The sequence below is a fragment of the Leuresthes tenuis genome, unplaced genomic scaffold (assembly GCF_036924035.1).
Source record: "Leuresthes tenuis unplaced genomic scaffold, fLeuTen1.0.hap1 SCAF_13, whole genome shotgun sequence".
Taxonomy (NCBI): Eukaryota; Metazoa; Chordata; class Actinopteri; order Atheriniformes; family Atherinopsidae; genus Leuresthes; species Leuresthes tenuis.
In genome coordinates this window covers 32,545,123-32,564,828 of record NW_027325367.1, presented here as the reverse complement: position 1 = coordinate 32,564,828, position 19,706 = coordinate 32,545,123, and the positions used below count along the sequence as shown (strand labels likewise).

General features: G+C 40.3%; 1 protein-coding gene across 1 annotated transcript in view; it reads left to right on the top strand.

Annotated features, from left to right (window-relative positions):
- nt5dc1 (5'-nucleotidase domain containing 1) overlaps positions 1-12,229 on the top strand; it is a 124,045-nt gene extending 111,816 nt beyond the window's left edge. Inside the window, exons 10-12 of the mRNA XM_072362796.1 lie at positions 2,822-2,995; positions 8,841-9,009; positions 10,121-12,229. Coding sequence (XP_072218897.1) covers positions 2,822-2,995; positions 8,841-9,009; positions 10,121-10,233 — 456 coding nt within the window. The 3' untranslated portion in view covers positions 10,234-12,229. The remainder of the gene's footprint in view (positions 1-2,821; positions 2,996-8,840; positions 9,010-10,120) is intronic.
- Positions 12,230-19,706: the final 7,477 nt, after the last annotated feature.

Genomic DNA, 19,706 nt, shown 5'->3' with positions numbered 1-19,706 from the left:
TCAGTGTTTAGTTTGCAGGTTCCCTCATGTCAGTGCGAAATCCTCACCGTCATTAATGTCACCGTCTTTACTGCCACAGACGCTCATGTTATGTCTTGTCGGGTTTTGCCTCGTTTTTTCACAGCCACAGCCTAAGTTTTGCTTTGTTCGTTTTTTTCCTCATAGTCTTAGTTGTGTTTTTGTTTCTGTCTTTTACTTTTAAAAGCTTTTACTTCCACCACGCCACGCACCAACCTCACCGGTTGTGACACTTGGATTACCCACAATCCAAGGCACAACTTTGGTTTCCAGCCCTGAACCCACCATTTTTCTTTAGATGTAGCTTAACATAGATGTGCGCTGTTAGTGGCATCTGAGTGGCCTCTTCAACATAATAATAGTACATTTTATTTGTATTGCACTTTATATTTAAAAATCTCAGTGGTATATAAAAGATATTTTATTAGTAAGCTTTCTTAAAAAGGTTTTAGTCAGAATAGTTTTAGAGTTTTAGGTCACATTCATGACAACAAATGAATGTGTATAGTTGTATATTTGCACAGCTCACACATAAAACTGTTTGTATGACAGTAGTGTTAGATCCCACAACTGTAGGAGGAGCCCAAACTTATTCGTGAAGGAGCCTTCTGAATGCACATGAATGTGACTTGGTTTAGTAGTTTACGGTGCTGACTAATTTGGGTGTAATAGGTGTAGGTTCCTCAACTTAACAAAAACCCTTCTTCTATCCGTAAATGATACTAAACATTTCACAAATGTGTTTCTTATACTTTCTAATGTACTCTGAAAAAGTAACTTATCAAAGTGTCAGGCTGCAATCGCTAATGTACAGTATGTTCCAGTATTTGTAAAATGACATCGAAAGGTGAATTAATTTCTCTACATTGTATAAATAAAGTCAGTATTCATGTGAACTGGGGCCTTATGTATAAAAGACTACATAGTTTTCATTGAAAGAGGTCACATCCACCAAATCTAAAAAGTATGTATGCGTAGAAATATTCAGAACCGTGCGCACGCCTTATCCTGCACCTGCCTGAACTTTATTGAATCTCAATTAATTCAATTTGCGTGTCAATTGAACACGCATGCACAAGGCATTCACCATGGTTCCTCGTATAAATTACATGCTTTACAAAGTACTAAACTACACATCTGCTGGTACCTATTGTCAAATCAGCAGTTTCAAATCCTGCTACAAAGAAGACGATGACACAGAGGTGGAAGCCAGACAAATGTTGTGTTTGGTTGTTTATCAGTGGTCTGAAATTTAAGTGGCTGGCAGAGAGTGACAGCGCATCTGAGAGTGAGGCTGCCACAGGAGGTGGTGCAGAAAAGCTGGAGCTGCTGTTGTGGGAGATACGGTGGCCCTGAAGTGCAAATCAAAACGCTGTTGGGTTTTTCCGCTTTTGCTGTTGTCTTTTTATTTTGTTGTTGTGTTTTTTGTTTATCTGTTGTGTTTTTGTTTATCTGTTGTGTTTTTTGTTTATCTGTTGTGTTTTTGTTTATCTGTTGTGTTTTTGTTTTGCCGTTGTGTTTTTTGTTTATCCGTTGTGTTTTTTGTTTAACCTTTGTGTTTTTTGTTTATCCGTTGTGTTTTTTGTTTAACCTTTGTGTTTTTTGTTTAACCTTTGTGTTTTTTGTTTAACCTTTGTGTTTCTGTTTAACCTTTGTGTTTATGGTCGGGTCTTCACAAACATTGTGTTGAAGGTAAATGTTAAAAAAGTTTTTCATTTACATTCCGTGTATTCCGTTCAAACATTGCCATACAGCAGCTGCATTTGTCAGGGTTTTCCACTCTGGAGAGATGAATCTGTGCGCCTTGCCTTCTTTGCATCATTAGTGCCTCTGCTACCTGCTCACTGTGCAGTCCCTGACATAAGATGTCTGGTGAGTGAGATGAAAGCTCAGCTATTTTCAGTGCACACACTGGAGCAGGGTTCCTGTAAATGATGACAGCAGGAGAGTTTTGGCCTGTCTAACTGTTAACTTAATGCTCGTACATGATTAAACTTACTGTGTATCTGTTTACAAAATCATGATCCTTCATAGACATATCTCAGTAACTGGAGTCGAAATGAGATTTCTGTAAAGAGAGATTTCTTTGTAATTTGGCCACAGGGTGTTCTGATGAGGAAAGCTTTTATTTCCCCAAGCAGGGCATTTTATTAACTTCAGAGATGTGTCTATTTTCTGTGTGATTGTGCTTTCATGTTGGATTTACTAAACATGTTTGAAAAAAAGATGAAATGTAAATGAATTTGAAGACAGATTTGGTCAGAAGCTTGACTGTCTTCACATTTCCACGACTGCTTTCAATTTTGCGCCTCTACCCACAGATTCTGACAGCACAATCATTTTTATACATCCCAAAGTGTGTGACAAACAGTATAACATGTAGCCTTTCTGTATGTGTGCATGGTCAGTACATGTGACCCCTGGTCCCTTTTCTTTTCTTTTTGTCAGTATATCAGCACATCTCTGTTCATGTCACTTTACTTTCCAGCAGCGTTTAATTTCCTCTGCCATTTGAGACAAATAGAAAGGACTGGCTGTTCAAATGGGATTTAAAGCTTTGAGAGTTGAGCGCCTGCACTTCAGTTTTGGAATGTGGCTGAGCAAAGCCTGCCTTGGCTCACTTTTCTTTATAAACATGGAAGGCAGTAGAGATGTTATGGTCAAGGAGGTCTTGATGATTTTTGCAGACTCATCCAGTTGGGTCTGGGTCACTCTGGGGGGGTCATCTTTACTGACTTGAACTGTTGGGAGAGTAAAGTAAGCAAGATGTGTTTTCAGTCACTTTTTCCCTCTCACCCTGCAGGTAGTATATTTTGGTGACAGCCTGAGGTCGGACATGTTCCCCGCCACCAGCTTTGGGAAGTGGGAGACAGTGATGATAGTGGAGGAAATGGAGGGGGAGGGTGTCCTGAGAAGCGATGCAGCAATGTTCAATGAGGGTCAAGTGGAGCCGCTGGAGAAAAGGGGAAAGTTTGAGGTAAGTTTACTGTAGCAGCTGTTTCCGTTAAGCAGCCATTCCTCTCCCCATTCCCCTCATGCTCACCCCAGCTCTGGCGTGCTGCCACCACATACCCTGTAATAGTTGATATGTGCAGAGAGGCCATTTTAACATTTCTGGTTTCTTTATACACAATTCACTGATCAGCCAAAAAACACTGCCAAAAACCCTTGCCTTAAAATGTCCTGGAATACAAAATATGTATTTAGCTGCTGTACCAGTTGATGAGTTAAGAGAAAAAATGGTTGTATTGACACGCAAGAACTAAATTCAGAGTTTAGTCCAATAATGGCAGAAAACCTTTGCTAAGACTTACGTTTATAGATTTGCTAAAAGACACTTTACATAGTCTCCACTTTAAACAGTCAGCAAACTCTGTGATGTAATGCAGCCCTGACACAGCAGAGGAGGATATTAAGCATCAGGATGTTGTGATCAAAAAGTGAGAGGTCAGCACATCTTTTGGCAAGAAACAACAGGAGCAGAACTGAACTTCCTCTTTCTCTGAAAGACTGTTGACTGTGATACTGTGGCACATGAATACAGATGAAACAAGTAGTCCACGTACACCCTACACACTGATCTGACTAGCTTCACATTTAGTGTTTATATGTACAGCGTGCACCCAAAACTTGGGATGTTTTATGGGATACAACAAAAACTAAACTTCATTTTTCAATTAACTGACCAACTTCCTTGTATTTAGACAACTCAGACATCTAGAATTTGAGTCATAAAAGTTGGGATAGAGTCATGTTTACTAATGTGTTCAGCTTCCTTTTAACCTCTTCAACCACCCCGGTACCAGGGGCGGGAGGGGAACATCCGGCTCGATCTGGCTCTGATGAAGTCTTACAAGTGTTAGCTTTATTTTGATACGAAGATGTTTTACCCAGAGTTTGTAATTGGAATTCATTTTGGGCATGTAATTTTCAAGCAGGAACCCCAGAAAGACTCCTGCGGCCGAACAGGTTAATGACACCTTTTAATCCTTTGAGAACTGAGGATACTAAATGTAGCAGTTTTTATAGAGGAAATATGTCCATTCTTGCTGAATAAAAGATTTCATCTGCTCAGCAGTCTGTGGTTGTTTTGTCTGATTCTCCTCTTTGTGATGCTCATGCTTTGTGATCAGTTTCAGTAGGAGTCAGATCTGGACTGCAGGCAGGTCCATCAAGCAAACTTACTCATAGGGAATGTGAGATTGTTGGAAATAATTGGAGGAGCTTGGAGTGCTCACAAAGACACAGCAGGGATATTGAGAATGCAGTGTTACGTGTTTCACTGAGACATGGCTGCAGATTTACCAGATTCCAACGGTTCTCTACTCAGCTGTTAGACTGTATGGGCACACAGACATCAAAAAGAGGACTGAAACAAAAAAGACAAAGCTTTTGCGGTGCTTGTTTAAAAAATCGTGGAATGAAGCACCCAAAAAGCCATGAGATTCTCGAACACTGAGATTCCATTCATGATATCCATAGAGAGATTTAATCTTTCTTATTTTAGCTGTGCTGTATATCCCAGCCTGCACTACTGCTTATGCTGCCTGTGATGTCTTCAGCTCAGTTGTTGCCAGCCAACAAACTCATGAGGAACATGTGGTCAGGGATGAAAAAGATCCCAGGCTTTGGGTGAATGAGTATCTGACCAATGGAAGTCTGGACAGAGCCACTGAGCTGGTCATGTTTTTCAACAGCTTCTGTTTAAGGTTGAAATGACACATCGTCATTCTGGGAAAATCTATTGCATTTAAAACAAACTTTGTTAACTCAATGAAAACTCCGTAAAGGCTAGCAAATTGGCTGGTATTTGCAAGTTGAAAGCAGTATGTTTATGCGAAGGGCGATTCATTAATTTGACATTTTATTAACAATTACAGCCTCCAATGATTATGTAAACATAATCTACATAAAAGGATTATTTTTGTTGTATCCCATCTCATAGCAATGCTCCCATTTTGCACTCCCATTCAGCCCCAGGGTCATGAAGGTCTGTGCGGAAAAGCTATGTGAGATTCTACAGCACCTCTTCCACCTTGGCCTGAGTCAGGAGAAAGTTCCAGTGCTGGATACAATCTTAGAGTGAAAAAGGGAAAGCAGAGCCCTGCAAAAGAATGGGAACCCCAGGAGAAGTCAGCTCTCAGATAACTGACCAAGGTGTCAAACCTTAATTAGCCTGTTTAGGTCATGGCTTGTTCACAATCATTGTTAGGAAAGGCCAGGTATTGCAAATTTCAAAGCTTTATAAATACCCAGACTCCTCTAACCTCGTCCCAACAATCAGCAGCCATGGGTTCCTCTAAACAGTTGCCTAGCGCTCTGAAAATGACAGTGATTGGCTGGCTAAGTAAAGTATTTATAAGTTGTGATAGTTGCTAAAGGCGGTGCTAATAGGTACTAACGATGCAGGGTGCCCAAACATTTGCTGCGGGCCCTTTTCTTTTTCTGTCATTTTGAAAATGTTAAAGATGAAAATAAAGTTCAGTGTAAAGGGAGTGTAAGATCTGTAACTTTATGCTTTTTGGAGATCATTTCATCTTCCACTTGCTTAACTGTTCACATTAACAGAAACGTTTGCATGCCACTGTATGTCTAAGCTTACATACATTCCTCGGTACCTTCACACTTATTCAAGTCACCCATGCCATGGACACTGATGCCCCCCATATAGTAACAGGTGCTGGCTTTTGCACTTTATCTTTCGTAACAGCCAGGATGGTCTTTCTCACCTTTGTCACATGTCAGTTTTTCTGAAACAGGGATTTTCTTGTGTCCAAGCTCGTCAACTGTGAGCACACAGCTGGGAAATTAACAAAATATTTAAGGAAACCACTCGTTCCAGACACAGAGCCAGAAGATAGACGGCTCTGTTACTGTAAAAAAAAATACAGAATGTTGCTGTAAAAAAAAGACACAGCAACATTATGATTTACCTTTTGTTTACATTAATTTAATTTCATATAAGACATTTTCCTTAAGTCATACAGTTTAAGGTTATATTTATGGATATCATCTGAAAAAAGTGAAGAAGTAATCATAAGCCGACTGCCACTGGACTATATCCCCAGTTTAGGTGCACAATATCCCACCCCCACCACCTCTGGCCCATAATGACCCATTCGGTCTCCGTGTCTCTGGTCTTCATCAGGATGTCAGAGAAAATTTGCTGGAAATGGAAGTTGAGGTTTTCCTGGACAGGGGCCTCTCATAAACCTAACCAGTACACCCACACTTGAGGGCACCAAGCCTGTTCAGCATCCTCCCCTGCCACCTGATTCAATTCACCACCAGGTAGTGATCAGTTGACAGCTCAGCTCCATTCTTCATCTGAGAGTCCAAGACACGTTGTCACAGATCAGATGATGTGATTACAAATTCAATCATCAATCTGCGACATAGGGTGTCCTAGTGCACTTGTGAACACTCCTATGCTCAAATTTGTTTTTTGACAACAAGCATCGACTTAAACAGAAGTTCAACAACAAAACACTACTCTGGTTCAGATTGGGCAGGCTATTCTTCCCAGTCATACCCTCTAGGTTAAATTGTCATTGCCCACATGAGCATTGAAGTCCTCCAGCAGGACAATGGAGTCCACAAGTGGTGCAACCTCCAGCACTCTAGCCAGATACTCCAAGAATGCTAAGTACTCTCAACTGCGGTTAGTAGCATAAGGAAAACAACAGTTAGAGCTCTCTTCCCAACCCAGGAGTGCTGGGAAGACAATTGATCGCCAAGAGAGGGGTAAGCTCACCACCTCTTACCATCTCTCACCCATAGGAACTCCAGAGTGGTATAAATTTCAGACCCTCTCAAGGAGATTGGTTCCAGAACCTTTGTTGTTCGTTGAGGTGAGCCTGAGTACATCTAGCTGGTATCTCTTAACATCTGACATAAACTTGGGCTCCTTCTCCACAATGAGGTGATGTTTCCATGTCCCTTTTGCCAGTATCAGCACACAGAGATTGGACCACCAATGCCTCTGCTTCTAATCTTCATGCAGTCTAGCTTTGCATCCTGCAGGCGTTGAGTACATAAGAGTGTGGTCCTGTGTCATTTAGGCAGCGCTTCGTCAAACATTACGGCTAAAGGCCCAGCCATGTCGACAAGCCTCTTCACCTGCTCTGGCTCAAGGGGAGGCCCCCCTCATTCTATAACTCAGGAGAGCTATATTGGCCCCTTGATTTGTTATTCATAAAGGTAATTGAATTACATCTGTTGGTCAATTCATCCAGAGCCAATTTTCTTGGGAAACTCTACCTGGGGCGAACTTCCCCCAATAGCGTAGCACCTGGGATACCCGGGGCACTCAAACCCCTCCTCCAATGCAATCTTGCATCTAGAATAGTTTTTTTTTTTACTGATCAAACCATTTCTGTGATAGATCATTGTTTGAGCTACATCCCATATTTGCTTGGAAAGACTAAGCCTTTTGTCAATGCTTGTTTTAAACCCAAGGAGGGGTAACATGGCTGTGGTACATGCTGCTAGTTTTGGTCATTTTCTGGGGAAATACAGCTCAATAGTCTGTTGACAGCACTTAGAAATGGATTGGGACACAATAATGTCAGATTGTTGGTTAAAGTGCCCTATTAAAACATGCAACTCCCATGAACATTCCCTGTTGGCACGAGTTGACAAATTTATCAAATAAATCACGGAAAATGCTGCGAGAACACAGCTGCAGGTCTTTGGTCTTTGCTCCTTCTGTTATCCAGATAAACTGTGATTAGCTTAACATTTTTATAATTGAAATGATACTGTGGGCTAGTAAAAGTTTGGAATGGTAACTGTCGAACTTGGACATTATATGTCATTATTCAGTCAGAATTCATGGTGCAGGTAAGGAAATGGCAGCCACTGTCATTCAAATGATGTGACGAACTGTGTTGAATTAGAAATAATTTAGATATTGCAGGTATTTTAACAATATATTTAAGAGAGGGTAATTAGGGTATATTAAGATTTATAAGTCTTATTTTGTCTGTGTTCCTTTTAAGACAGGATTTGCAACGAGACATTTTTCCCTATGGAATCTCAGTAGGTTTACATTACCATGAGATAACCATGCCCTAACCTAGGTCATGCCAGTTCAACACCGCAGGAAAGTTTGTATAGCTCAAGAGTAACAGTTCCACAGATAGGAAAGACACAAAATCATTTGCATTGGGTTTGCTTGTTTAGGCCTACAGCTTGTGTCAGCATCTGCAGATATGCTGTACATCTGTTTTTTTCACAGTGCATCACATCTGGTACACAGAATTTAGTTTTTAGCTTATGTTGGTGTGATGGAGTCCGATAATACAAGTGAAACCTCAGCGGTGATGATGAACTGCCTCTTTTGTGTCCTTAGTCTTCAGAAAATAACTCCAATGCTATTTTGCTCTCTTTCTTAATTCCTCTTTAGCTATTCTATTGTGTATTATAGTGTTTGAGACTTGTCTCCAAAGCAACAGACCTTTTTTTGTTCTTGATCTTCCCTTGTCTGTATTTTGCAACAGTTCCATATTACTTTCACTGTTACTATAAAAAAGTGGTGACGTGTGCGCTATGACATCCCGCTGTCATTATTATCACCGCTCATCAGTTCCCTGTTCCAGTAAAATGTTCATGATGCTGCATGAGTTATCATAACAAAGCAGGGGATTTCTCCGAAATAATGATTCAGTGCAGTTCTGAAAATAACCCTCAGCATCCTGAGATGAAGACACTTTGAAATCTTGCTTCATTCCCTTTAATTCCCACTTCCTTTATTCAGGTCTGTACTTGTTTAAAAAGTACACAAAGCTACATAGATTGGTTTTTCTCAACTGACTCCACAGGAGCAGGGCATGAAGTCACCCTCAGCCGTGTCCAATCAGTGGGGCTCCTACTTCGTTGACGTACACAAAAGTGGAGGAGGGGATGAGGATTGCCAGAAACTGACATGGTGCTGCCACTGCATCCACAAATACAGCACCATGGCCATACCTAGTGTGGAGCACATAGCAGGTATGTGGAATGGATCAAGCTTAGAAAGTGAACACTTATAAGCATAAGTGCAAAATGTGGTTTTAAAAGTTAAGGACTGTAAAAAGTAGAACACAAAACAGTAGTTTTCTAAGGCTAGGCGGAAAGTCAGTTTAATATGAACCAAATCAAACTGAACCAAACGCAGGTGTGAGACCTGAACGAGTTCCAAGCACCCACCTCTGTGCTGCAGAGCAAACTGCTCAAACCAGGTTAAATTCTTACTCTTACCCATTAATCATTTTTATCTGATTTAGTCCAGCATTAACATATTTATGTGGCTTCATTTTTATTGTAAATGTTGTTATCAATGTTATTGTGCACTGGTTGTGGTGGATGTGTTTAACACAGTTTAGTTTTTATGTGAACCATAAAGATGGCAGTAAATGATCGGTCGATTACTTATATTATTACTCTTTTTTTTCATTTTGAGCCCAGATACTGATGATGTATAGCACAAGAACGATTGGATTTCATGAGGCTTTAGGATGATGATCAACAATCCACTACAAATACTTGAAAAGTATTGAGGCTTTTATTGAGATTCCTGGTCTGCTGCTGGTTATGGAACTTGCTCTACCTCACCCCAGTGTAGGTTTTAAATGCTTCTGATAAGACATTTGGCTGAAGAATGTCCGTTTGCATTACAAATAAATGCAGCTGAGGAAATATCGTCTGAGTGTGTTGTGATCCTGACTTTTCCAGTCATGCTGTCTTCTTACAGAACACTGATTTTTGACACCGGCTATGATTAAACAATGTCATAAAAAATTTGTAAATATTTTGTCCTTACCTCTTTTGAGCAGAATTTAGCCCTGTCCTAAAAGACTTCTGTTTGACACTTTTTTCATTCCTCTTCAGTTTGCAGGCCTGAAAGTTACTATTTCATCACAAAATTGTCTCTTTGTGAAGTAAAGTGTCAAACAAAACTCCAACATTCTTTGAGCCAAGTGATTACTGCCTGCTACATAGAACAAAGTGTGCTATCCCACTGAATACCGAAGTGTTGCTCACTAAGCTGCCATGGGGCATTAAACGTCCAGGCAGTCTGCACTCAGTCACCTTTTTTTCGGCTTTATGTTACTCTGTGTAGGTCTCCCTCTGGATTACAAGTTCCCCAGGTTTTCCCCTGATAAACCCTGTACTACCGGCTACTATCCAAGGCCTCCGGATTCTTTGCTGAAGAGGTGCGACAATCTGTCTTAAAATGGGGGGAAAAGGAAAAAAGGGAAAAGAAAAAATTCCTCTCTAACCCCTCTGCCTCAGGAGAGGAATGTGCCTCCATTTTGCCAGTAATTTCCCACCTGACCCCACCATCATCTGCAGAGCACAGGAAGCGTACACTCCTCTCACCTTCAAAATAATCTTGTGAATGTAAGCCACAGTATCTCTCTGTTACAATTGGAAGTTATTTTGTGGTTTGGTGTATTGTATATGTGGAAATTCAAGAAAATAAGTGTGTGTGCACAGAAATAATATAATATTCCCATTGACTTCTTTGTGTGTGTGTGTCAGGCCCTCTGTTGATTAAAAAAAAAAAAGTTGAATCTGTCAAACTTCTCTGAAATAAAGTGAACATTTAACTGTCTTTTAGTGATTACCTCCAGAACAAAATCTACTGTAAACAGAACTCGTCCCTTCAGACCCTGGAATCAATGTGTCAGTATTTCTGTACAAGCCCGTCATTGTGGACTCCCGTTTCTTTAGACACAGTTTAATTGTGTGCATTTTAGTAACCTGAACATGAGCTTTAAGATCGACTCTTTGCCCGGTGTCATTTCTGTGGAAGGTGCCCCAGGATTGGCACAATACTGTCCTTTGTGTCTGCTTTCACAGAAAACACAACTTTGGGAAACAATAATAATGAAGATGATGATGAAGACTATGCTAGATATTCTGTGTATTACTTTTGGTGGAACTGTGACACGTGCTCTTTGAGTGATTGTGTAAAAATGTGGACCACTTGTGCTTCATTCATATGCAGATTGAAGATATGCTTTAACCGACTCCTGAATGGTTATTTTGTCGGTGTATATAGAAAAGTTGTGCCATGATATTCTGGAAACACTCTGTGGAAGTTTGCACATTGCTGTCAAAGAAGATTGGTTTATTAGTTTTATCTTTGTGCATTTAGCAAAGGTAAGCACTGAGACTGAACAACAAAGTGGACAAATACATCTGCCAGTAACTCCATTCAAGATCAACAGGCTGATCCAGCATCATCTGGTTCTGGTTAAACTAATCCAGTTTGTTTGTTTGACTCATTGAACTCGTGAGAATCCATTTTGTACAGCTAGGTTCAACAATCTGAGGTGTTTGTGCATTCTGATGGTCACTAACACGGCAGTCTATCATTGCTCTGTTATTACACAGTGACCAGCTGAATCCAGATATTGCCTAGTTTGAAAGAGTAAATTGACTGATTTGGTCAAAGTAAACTTGAGTTGATACTTGGATCTGTTCAAATCTGACAGCTGTAGGATTACGTTTGATCTCCTATCTTGGGGTTTGCTGCTTGCTTTCTTGGACTGGGCCCAAGATTCTGCTGTAAATCTGGCAAGTAGCCAGGGACAGACATGTGAAACTACGCACTACAGCAAGTTACAAGAAAAAACAATTACTTTAATCATTAGAAAAGAAGTCAGTAAAGAGCTTTACTTTCAGTTGTTTGTGTCAAATCTAAAATATCCTAAATGTTACCTCTGAGATGGTGCCATTGTATTTATGATGCATCCAATAATCCAGTGAGCTACTTTACTGACTGGATTCTGTCTTTGTCACATCCCAGACCTGTCTCTGCGCTAACCAAACAAAGATGACACTTGTTAAAATCTTCATATTTTGCTCTCAGTAAATTATTAAACAAGAGGATTCCCCAAATGTTGAAGTGTTCCTATAAAGTGACCATCATCTCACAAGGAGGAAGACTATATTTAGATGATAAGCAGCATACAGCTGGCAGCATGTAAGGGAGATTGGTCATCCCAAGTGAATTAATACTTGTGCTGTGTGTGCAGTTTTTTCATACATACAGCTTCATCGATTGTACTCATTTGACCTGAAAAGATTAACATGCATATTTGCCTTATGTTGGATTCATTTGTGGTCTTAAGTTCTTGAAAACACAGGGAAATGTCAAGTTTGTGTTCAAGTGTTGAGGTACTGTCAATAAAATAAAATGTTCTATGATTTTCTCAAACAACGCTGTCTCGTTTGGATTTCTTTGTGGAAACACCAGTCTTTCGTACACTGATAACGTTTGAACTGGTATAAAAAGGAACACATGCAGCAAAGCTGATTCACTCTCACCAGCTTAACAGCTCCGGTCATCTACCTGATCAACAATGTCTTTATGAGAAAGGAGAAGCCTGCAGGATCAAAGCTCCGTCTTACTTTTGCTCTCATTGGTAGTTAACATTATGATACCACAGCTAAACATAACTTTCTGAATAATGGTGACAGTTTTTTTCATTCACACCTGACAAATACAATATCTTATTGATGTAGTGTTGAAAATATTCTGTCTGCTCCACTTTAAGGCCAACACTTGGATGTCTTGGCTGCAGTGCTGTGATTAGCAGAGCCTTCTGACGTCTTATTATTGTTGAAGGTATACCTGTGCTTGGTTAAAACTGTCTCTTTGCCACAGTAAAGAGGGCGTCAGACTCAACAATAAGTTACTTTTAATTGCTTTATTATGGCTGGTTAGGAAAAACAGGTTACTGGTGCTTTACCACAGGCAGCTCTACTGTAGAATCACTGATATTTGTGAAGAATAATTGATCAAATTATCTAAGAATTTTATGAGCTCAGAAATTCTCATTGTGGAACAATATGTGTGTGTGCAGAGCTGATTCAATTTAAAAATGCTTTTTTTTCTACACCAGATAATTTTTCAAACATAAATCATTAATATAATTTTCTTTGTGTCACAGTTTCTGCTCTGTCCCAGTTTATGTTAGGTTCTCATGTTTCCAGGTTCTGTTCTGGTCATGTTTGTCCCCTGCCACCTAGTTTCACTCACGTCACCTGCTTCATTGTTCACAGCTGCACCTCATTCACTGATCACTCCTCCACAGTATTTAGTCTCCTGGTTTCCTTTCATTCACTGCAGAATCCTCACTATCCCTTCATGCCTTGCCACAGAGAGAGAAGTCTGGTTATGCCTCATAGTCACGGTCCTTTGTTTAGTCATAGTCATTGCTCATAGTATTTATTCCATAGTCTTGTTACCATAGTCATGTCACAGTTAATGATAGTCCTGTTTTGCTTGTCATAGTCTTGGTTTGTCAATGTTTACGTACTTTTGAATCCGGCTCTGCCGCGCCTTTTGTTCTTGCCTTTTGCTCCCTGCTTCTGGCATAAACCTTTTGTTGAACATAAAGAGCTGCATCTGGGTCCTACCTCACCACAGTTCCTGACACTTTGATCTTTGAATTTCCCCCACAGGGGATGAATAAAGTATTTTCTATTCTAATCATTAAGATATTGTTTTAGATACTTAAACAAAAATGTTTTGTATCTAGAATTGTCTGAAATATTTTTCTATGCTGGTTTAACTTCTGCTGGTAACAATTTCTCTTATGATTTTATGTTATGATGCATAACCATGACAACAGAAAAGTTGTTATCCTCTTGGAGCAGGTAACTGAGCTTTCCAAAGCCCAAGTGCTACCTGGAATAAGCTCCCAAATCCAGATGAGTTGAAGAGGAGACATCTTGGATGCAGAGCAGGGATGGTGTGGAGAAGAAGGTAAAAGTGGGTTAAACCATTTCTTCCCTTGCTCATTATGGGAAGGTTGAGATCACTGGCAAATAAAAGCCCTGATGAGGGCACAGCAGCAACATCAGGAGGGCAATACTATTTTTTTTCATTGAGACCTGGCAGCAGGAACAACTCTAACAGCTCTCTGCTCAGCTTTAAGACTATACAAGCAGACAGAGCAGTAACAGTAAAGGAGGAGGATTACAGAGCTGGTTAACAATAGATGGTGTAACACCCCAACCCACTGATGGAGACCTCTGAAGACTTCTACCATTCCTTCCTGTCTGCTACATTTAAACTTTCTACATGTTTCTCATCTGATTTCATATTGTTATCTATGTATAGCATATCCTTAATAATAATCAATTCTGCAGAAATGTAATGTCTCTTTAGGGATTAATAAAGTATTATTGAACTGAATTTATGTGAAAACATTTCATGTTATAAAATGCAAGTTATTAAGTGCAAAAAGACTAAGAATTCTCGTTCACTAAGAGGGTATCTTATGACCTAGAGGCCAGCAGGCTGCTGCAGCAGCTCTGGACATACTGTGACTTTCTTTGCTTTTTTTTTTTTGAGACTTTCAACTGAACTTTTTTCTGGAAGCGTGAGTTTCTGAAAGCATTTTTCTATGCAGGTTTGGAAGCTCTGCTGCTGGATTGACTTCTGCTGGTAACAACTGCTATGAAGCATAACCATGGCAACAAGAAAGCTAAGTGAGCTTTCTAAGGCCCCACTAATGCCTGGAATAAGACCCCGAATCAAGATGAGTTGAAGATGAACCGTTGTAGATGAGGAGCAGGAACAGAGTGGAGTGAAAGGTGAACCATTTTCTCACTTGATCGGTGTATTGGGAGATGTGGGATCTCTGGTGGATGGAATGAACAAACTCCCTATCAGACCCCCGATAAGGACCGAGCAGGTATATCAGACAGTCGAAATATTATTTTTTTATTGAGACCTAGCTGCAGGAACAACTCAGGTGCCTCTCTCTGGGCTGTGGGACTGTGCGGGTAGGAAGAGACTACAGACAGAGAGATGTTGAGCTTTTGGCCTTGAGTACGTGTCCATGTTGTCTACAGAGTGTTCGCCTGTCAAGCTACAAAAACACCCCAACTCATTGATGGCAACCTCTGATTTCTACCACACCTTCCTCTCTGCTACAATTCTACTTTCTACATGTTTGTCAGCTGATTTATTTTTTATTTTAATCTATACCAATCATATATCTTTAGAACTGTCCTTCAGGGATTAATAAGAATTTTACAGTGCCATGAAAGATGAACACATATTGAGGCTATCATGTGCAATTTAAAAGCTGTGCCAGCTTCAATTCAATTCAATTCAGTTTTATTTATATAGCGCCAAATTACAACAATTGTCATCTCAAGGCACTTAAATAATAAAGTCCAATTCAATTCATTGTAATCATAATCCAATGAAATCCAATTAAATCATTTCAAAATAATCCAATTCAGTCATATAGAGCCAATTCGAAAACAATTTCCTACCTAAGGAAACCAACAGATTGCACCGAAACTTGTCTTCAGTCCAATCTCCCGTCCTGAGCGTGCCTGTGGCGACTGTGGAAAGGAACGACTCCCTTTTAACAGGAAGAAACCTCTGGTAGAACCAGAACCAGGAAGAAACCTCTGGCAGAACCAGAACCAGGAAGAAACCTCTGGCAGAACCAGACTCAGGATGGGTGGCCATCCGCCTCGACCAGCTGGGGTTTGAGAAGACAGAAAAGAGGGAAAAGAGGGGGGGGAAACACCATAACGGCATTCAAAGGATACCTGTTGGAACAGGGAAACACAAGTTAATAACCACAATAATGTCACATGTACATGATATCATTTGAGAAATTAAACAGGGGAAAAAAAGAGAGCAAAGTGAGGAAAGGTGTGACAGATGAGGTCCCCCAACAGTCTAAGCCTATAGCAGCTTAACTATGGGATATTTCAGGATTACCTGAGCCATCCCTAACTGTAAGCTTTATCAAAAAGGAAAGTTATAAGCCTAATCTTAAAAGTGGAAAGGGTGTCTGCTTCCCGGACATTTACTGGCAGCTTATTCCACAAGAGAGGGGCCTGATAACTGAAGGCTCTGCCTCCCATTCTACTTTTAGAAACTCTGGGAACAACAAGTAAACCTGCAGTTTGGGAGCGAAGTGCTCTGTTAGGAAAATATCTTAAAATGAGATCTTTAAGATATGATGGAGCTCGGTCATTAAGAGCTTTATATGTGAGGAGAAGAATCCTAAATTCTATTCTGAATTTAACAGGGAGCCAATGAAGAGAAGCTAAAACTGGAGAAACATGATCTCTCCTGTTAGTTCCAATCAGAACTCTGGCTGCAGCATTTTGGATCAGCTGGAGGCTTTTCAGAGAATATGTGGGACAGCCCAATAATAAGGAATTACAGTAGTCCAATCTTGAAGTAACAAATGCATGAACTAGTTTCTTTGCATCACCATGTGACAGGATGTTCCTGATTTTAGCAATATTACAAAGGTGAAAGAAGGCAGTCCTAGAAACCAGTTTTACATGTGCGTCAAATGATGAATTCTGGTCAAAAATAACTCCAGTGTTCCTCACTGTAGAACTAGAAGCCAAGGAAATACCATCTAGAGTAACTATATAACTAGACAATTTCTCCCTGAAGCGCTCAGGTCCAAAGATAATGACTTCAGTTTTGTCTGAATTTAGAAGCAGACAGTTCTGAGTCATCCAGGTCTTTATGTCTTTAAGACATGCTTGTAGTCTGACCAACCCATTGGTTTAATAGATAAGTACAGCTGAGTATCATCAGCATAACAATGGAAATTTATGCCATGCTGTCTAATAATGTTACCAAATGGAAGCATGTATCAAGTCAAAAGAATTGGTCCAAGCACAGAACCCTGAGGAACTCCATGACTTACTCTGGTGTGTTAGGAAGATTCTTCATTTACAAGAACAAACTGGAATCTATCAGATAAATATGACTTAAACCAGCCTAATGCAATCCCAATAACATGTTATTATCAAGTCTCTGTAACAGAATGCTGTGATCGATCGTACCAAATGCAGCACTGAGATCCAACAGGACAAGCACAGAAACAAGTCCGCTATCAGAGGCTAAGAGGAGATCATTGGTAACTTTCACCAGTGCTGTTTCTGTGCTATGATGCACTCTGAATCCTGACTGAAACTCTTAAAACAGATTATTTCTATGTAAATGATCACAAAGTTGAGCTGCAACTATTTTTTCAAGAACTTTAGACAAAAAGGGAGATTGGATATAGGTAGATAATTATCCAACACTTCTGAATCAAGAGTAGGTTTTTTAAGTAAAGGTTTAATTACAGCAACCTTAAAAGTCTGAGGTACATATCCTATCAACAAAGACCGATTGATCAAATCCAATATGGAAGTGTCAATTAAACCTCCTTGAACAGTCTGGTTGGGATTGGGTCTAAAATACAAGTTGATGGTTTAGAAGAGACTATTGCTGTTGTTAGCTCAGAGAGATCAACTGGACAGAAGCTGTCTAAATACAAATCAGGTTCTAAAGATACTTCTAAAGCTGCTCTACTTGATGATACATCAGTGATAACAGTGGGAAGGATTCCATCAATCTTCTCTCTGATAGAAACAATTTTATTGATAAAGAATTTCATGAAATCATCACTGCTGAGAGTTAAAGGAATACATGGCTCAACAGAGCTCGGACTCTTTGTCAGCCTGGCAACAGTGCTGAAAAGAAACCTGGGATTATTCTTATTCTCTTCTATCAATAATGAATAATAAGCAGTTCTAGCTTTACGAAGGGCTTTCTTATACGTTATTAAACTATCTTTCCAGACTAATTGAGACTCTTCTAAATTAGAGGAACGCCACTGTCTCTCCAGCTTTCTTGCAGTCTGCTTTAACGCACGCAGCTGTGAATTATACCAAGGAGCCAACCTCTTCTGACTGATTACCTTCCTTTTCAGAGGGGCAACATTGTCCAGTGTTGTACGCATTGAAGCTGTAGTGCTGTCAACAAGAGAGTCAAGTTCTACTGGAGTAAAATTTAGGTAGCCGTCCTCTGTCATATCAACACATGGCAGTGAAGAAAAGGATGTGTGTGGGGTATAATTGTCACTGGGATGGTTGCTGTGACCTATGCCCTCTTGTTTGGACTGTTTTGCTATCTGTTTTCTGAATACAATGAAGGATTCGTTTCTAGGACACCACCTAGAGGTATCCAAACTACCATGGAGGCAACTTTGACATTTAGAAGAACCTTTAGCCTCCAGGTCTTCAGAGTAGTTTTATACGGCCCTTTTCCTGCACTATAATTTCCTCAACATACCAAAATAAGCCTTGCTTGCCTAGCTTACCTACAGGGAACATAGCCATCATTCATATCATTAGTGACATCTTAGGAGGGTACTACAAAGCAAGATTAATGACTATTTATCAAGCTATGTTGAGCTGAAGGTCTGAGTTTTCAGTGTCACAAAGATGGCTCTTATTTAACCTGACTAGATCACCAGGGTAACTTAGACTGAGCTCTGAAATATCTGAAAAAAACCTGACAAATTGGAAAATGATTGTATTGCAATGGGGGCTGCCTGGTGGTTAGCACGGTTGCTTCACAGCGAGAGGGTTCCAGGTTTGATCCCCAGCTGGTTCTTTCTGTGTGGAGTCTGCATGTTCTCCCCGTGTATGCGTGGGTTCTCTCCGGGTACTCCAGCTTCCTCCCACCGTCCAAAAGCACGCATGTTAGGTTAACTGGTGACTCTAAAATTGTCACTAGAAGTGAGTGTGAGCCCTGTGTGGCCTCTGTGGTTTCTCTGTGTGGCTCTGTGATGGACTGGCGACCTGTCCAGGGTGTACCCCGCCTCTCGCCCAATGAATGAGGTGCACAGTAACACTGTAAAGGTAGGTTATTTTTTATATACCTGACCACACACCCCTCAGTTTGTTGTCCTTAACTTTGTTTCTCAGCTATTTCTGTCCACTTCCAAACTTTCTCTCATCATCTTTTTGATTTGTTTCTGTACACTCCATAACAGCTTCCTGTCTCCTTCACAGTTTTCACGTTCAGTGGTTTCTCAGGTTACTGGTAATCCATGTCTTATTATTGGGGAAGCAACTCATTGTCTTTGTAGGTATGATAGTTTCCACATATAAGTTGACACAACCTGTCACATTCACATTCACAATCCTCAAAGCACCACTTCAGAGTTTGGTCTGCTTCCTAAGACCACCTCTTTAAACTTTTTTGATCACAGGTTTCCATTTAACAACGGAGAACCAGATTATGGTCCAGTTGTCCTAATGGAGGATGGGTGGAGGAGCTGTATGCATCTGGCATATTTTGTGCTGCAGAGGTATCAAATAACACATAAAACGTTAATTTCTTGTAATTGCACACAGAGCCTAAAGAGAAAAGCCAGAGTTGACAAATGAAGATCATAATCACTGTTGTAGCAGAGTTGACTCAGTTTTTGTTGAGCCAGCTGACATTCAGAAAGCCTGGTTGTATTGAACTCGATTTGACTTCTCCTGCTTTGACAAACAAAAACTCTGTGTTTTACAGATGATGTGGTATGCTTTGGATCATGAGCTCTTCCACACCTTCTCCATACTTGTTCCTTGCCATCATTCTGGTAGTGGTTGATGTTGGTTTCATCCGTCCAAAGAATGTTTTTCCAGAACTGTACTGTTTTTTTTTGTTGTTGTTTTTTTAGAGGCTTATGAGTGACTTGCACCTTGCAGTGAACCCTCTGTAGTTACTTTCATGCAGTCTTCTCTTTATGGCAGACTTGGATATCGATACACCTATCTCCTGGAGAGTGTTGTTCACTTGGTTGGCTGTTGAAGGGGTTTGTCTTCACCACAGAAAGGATTCTCGGACCATCCACCACTGTTGTCTTCTGTGA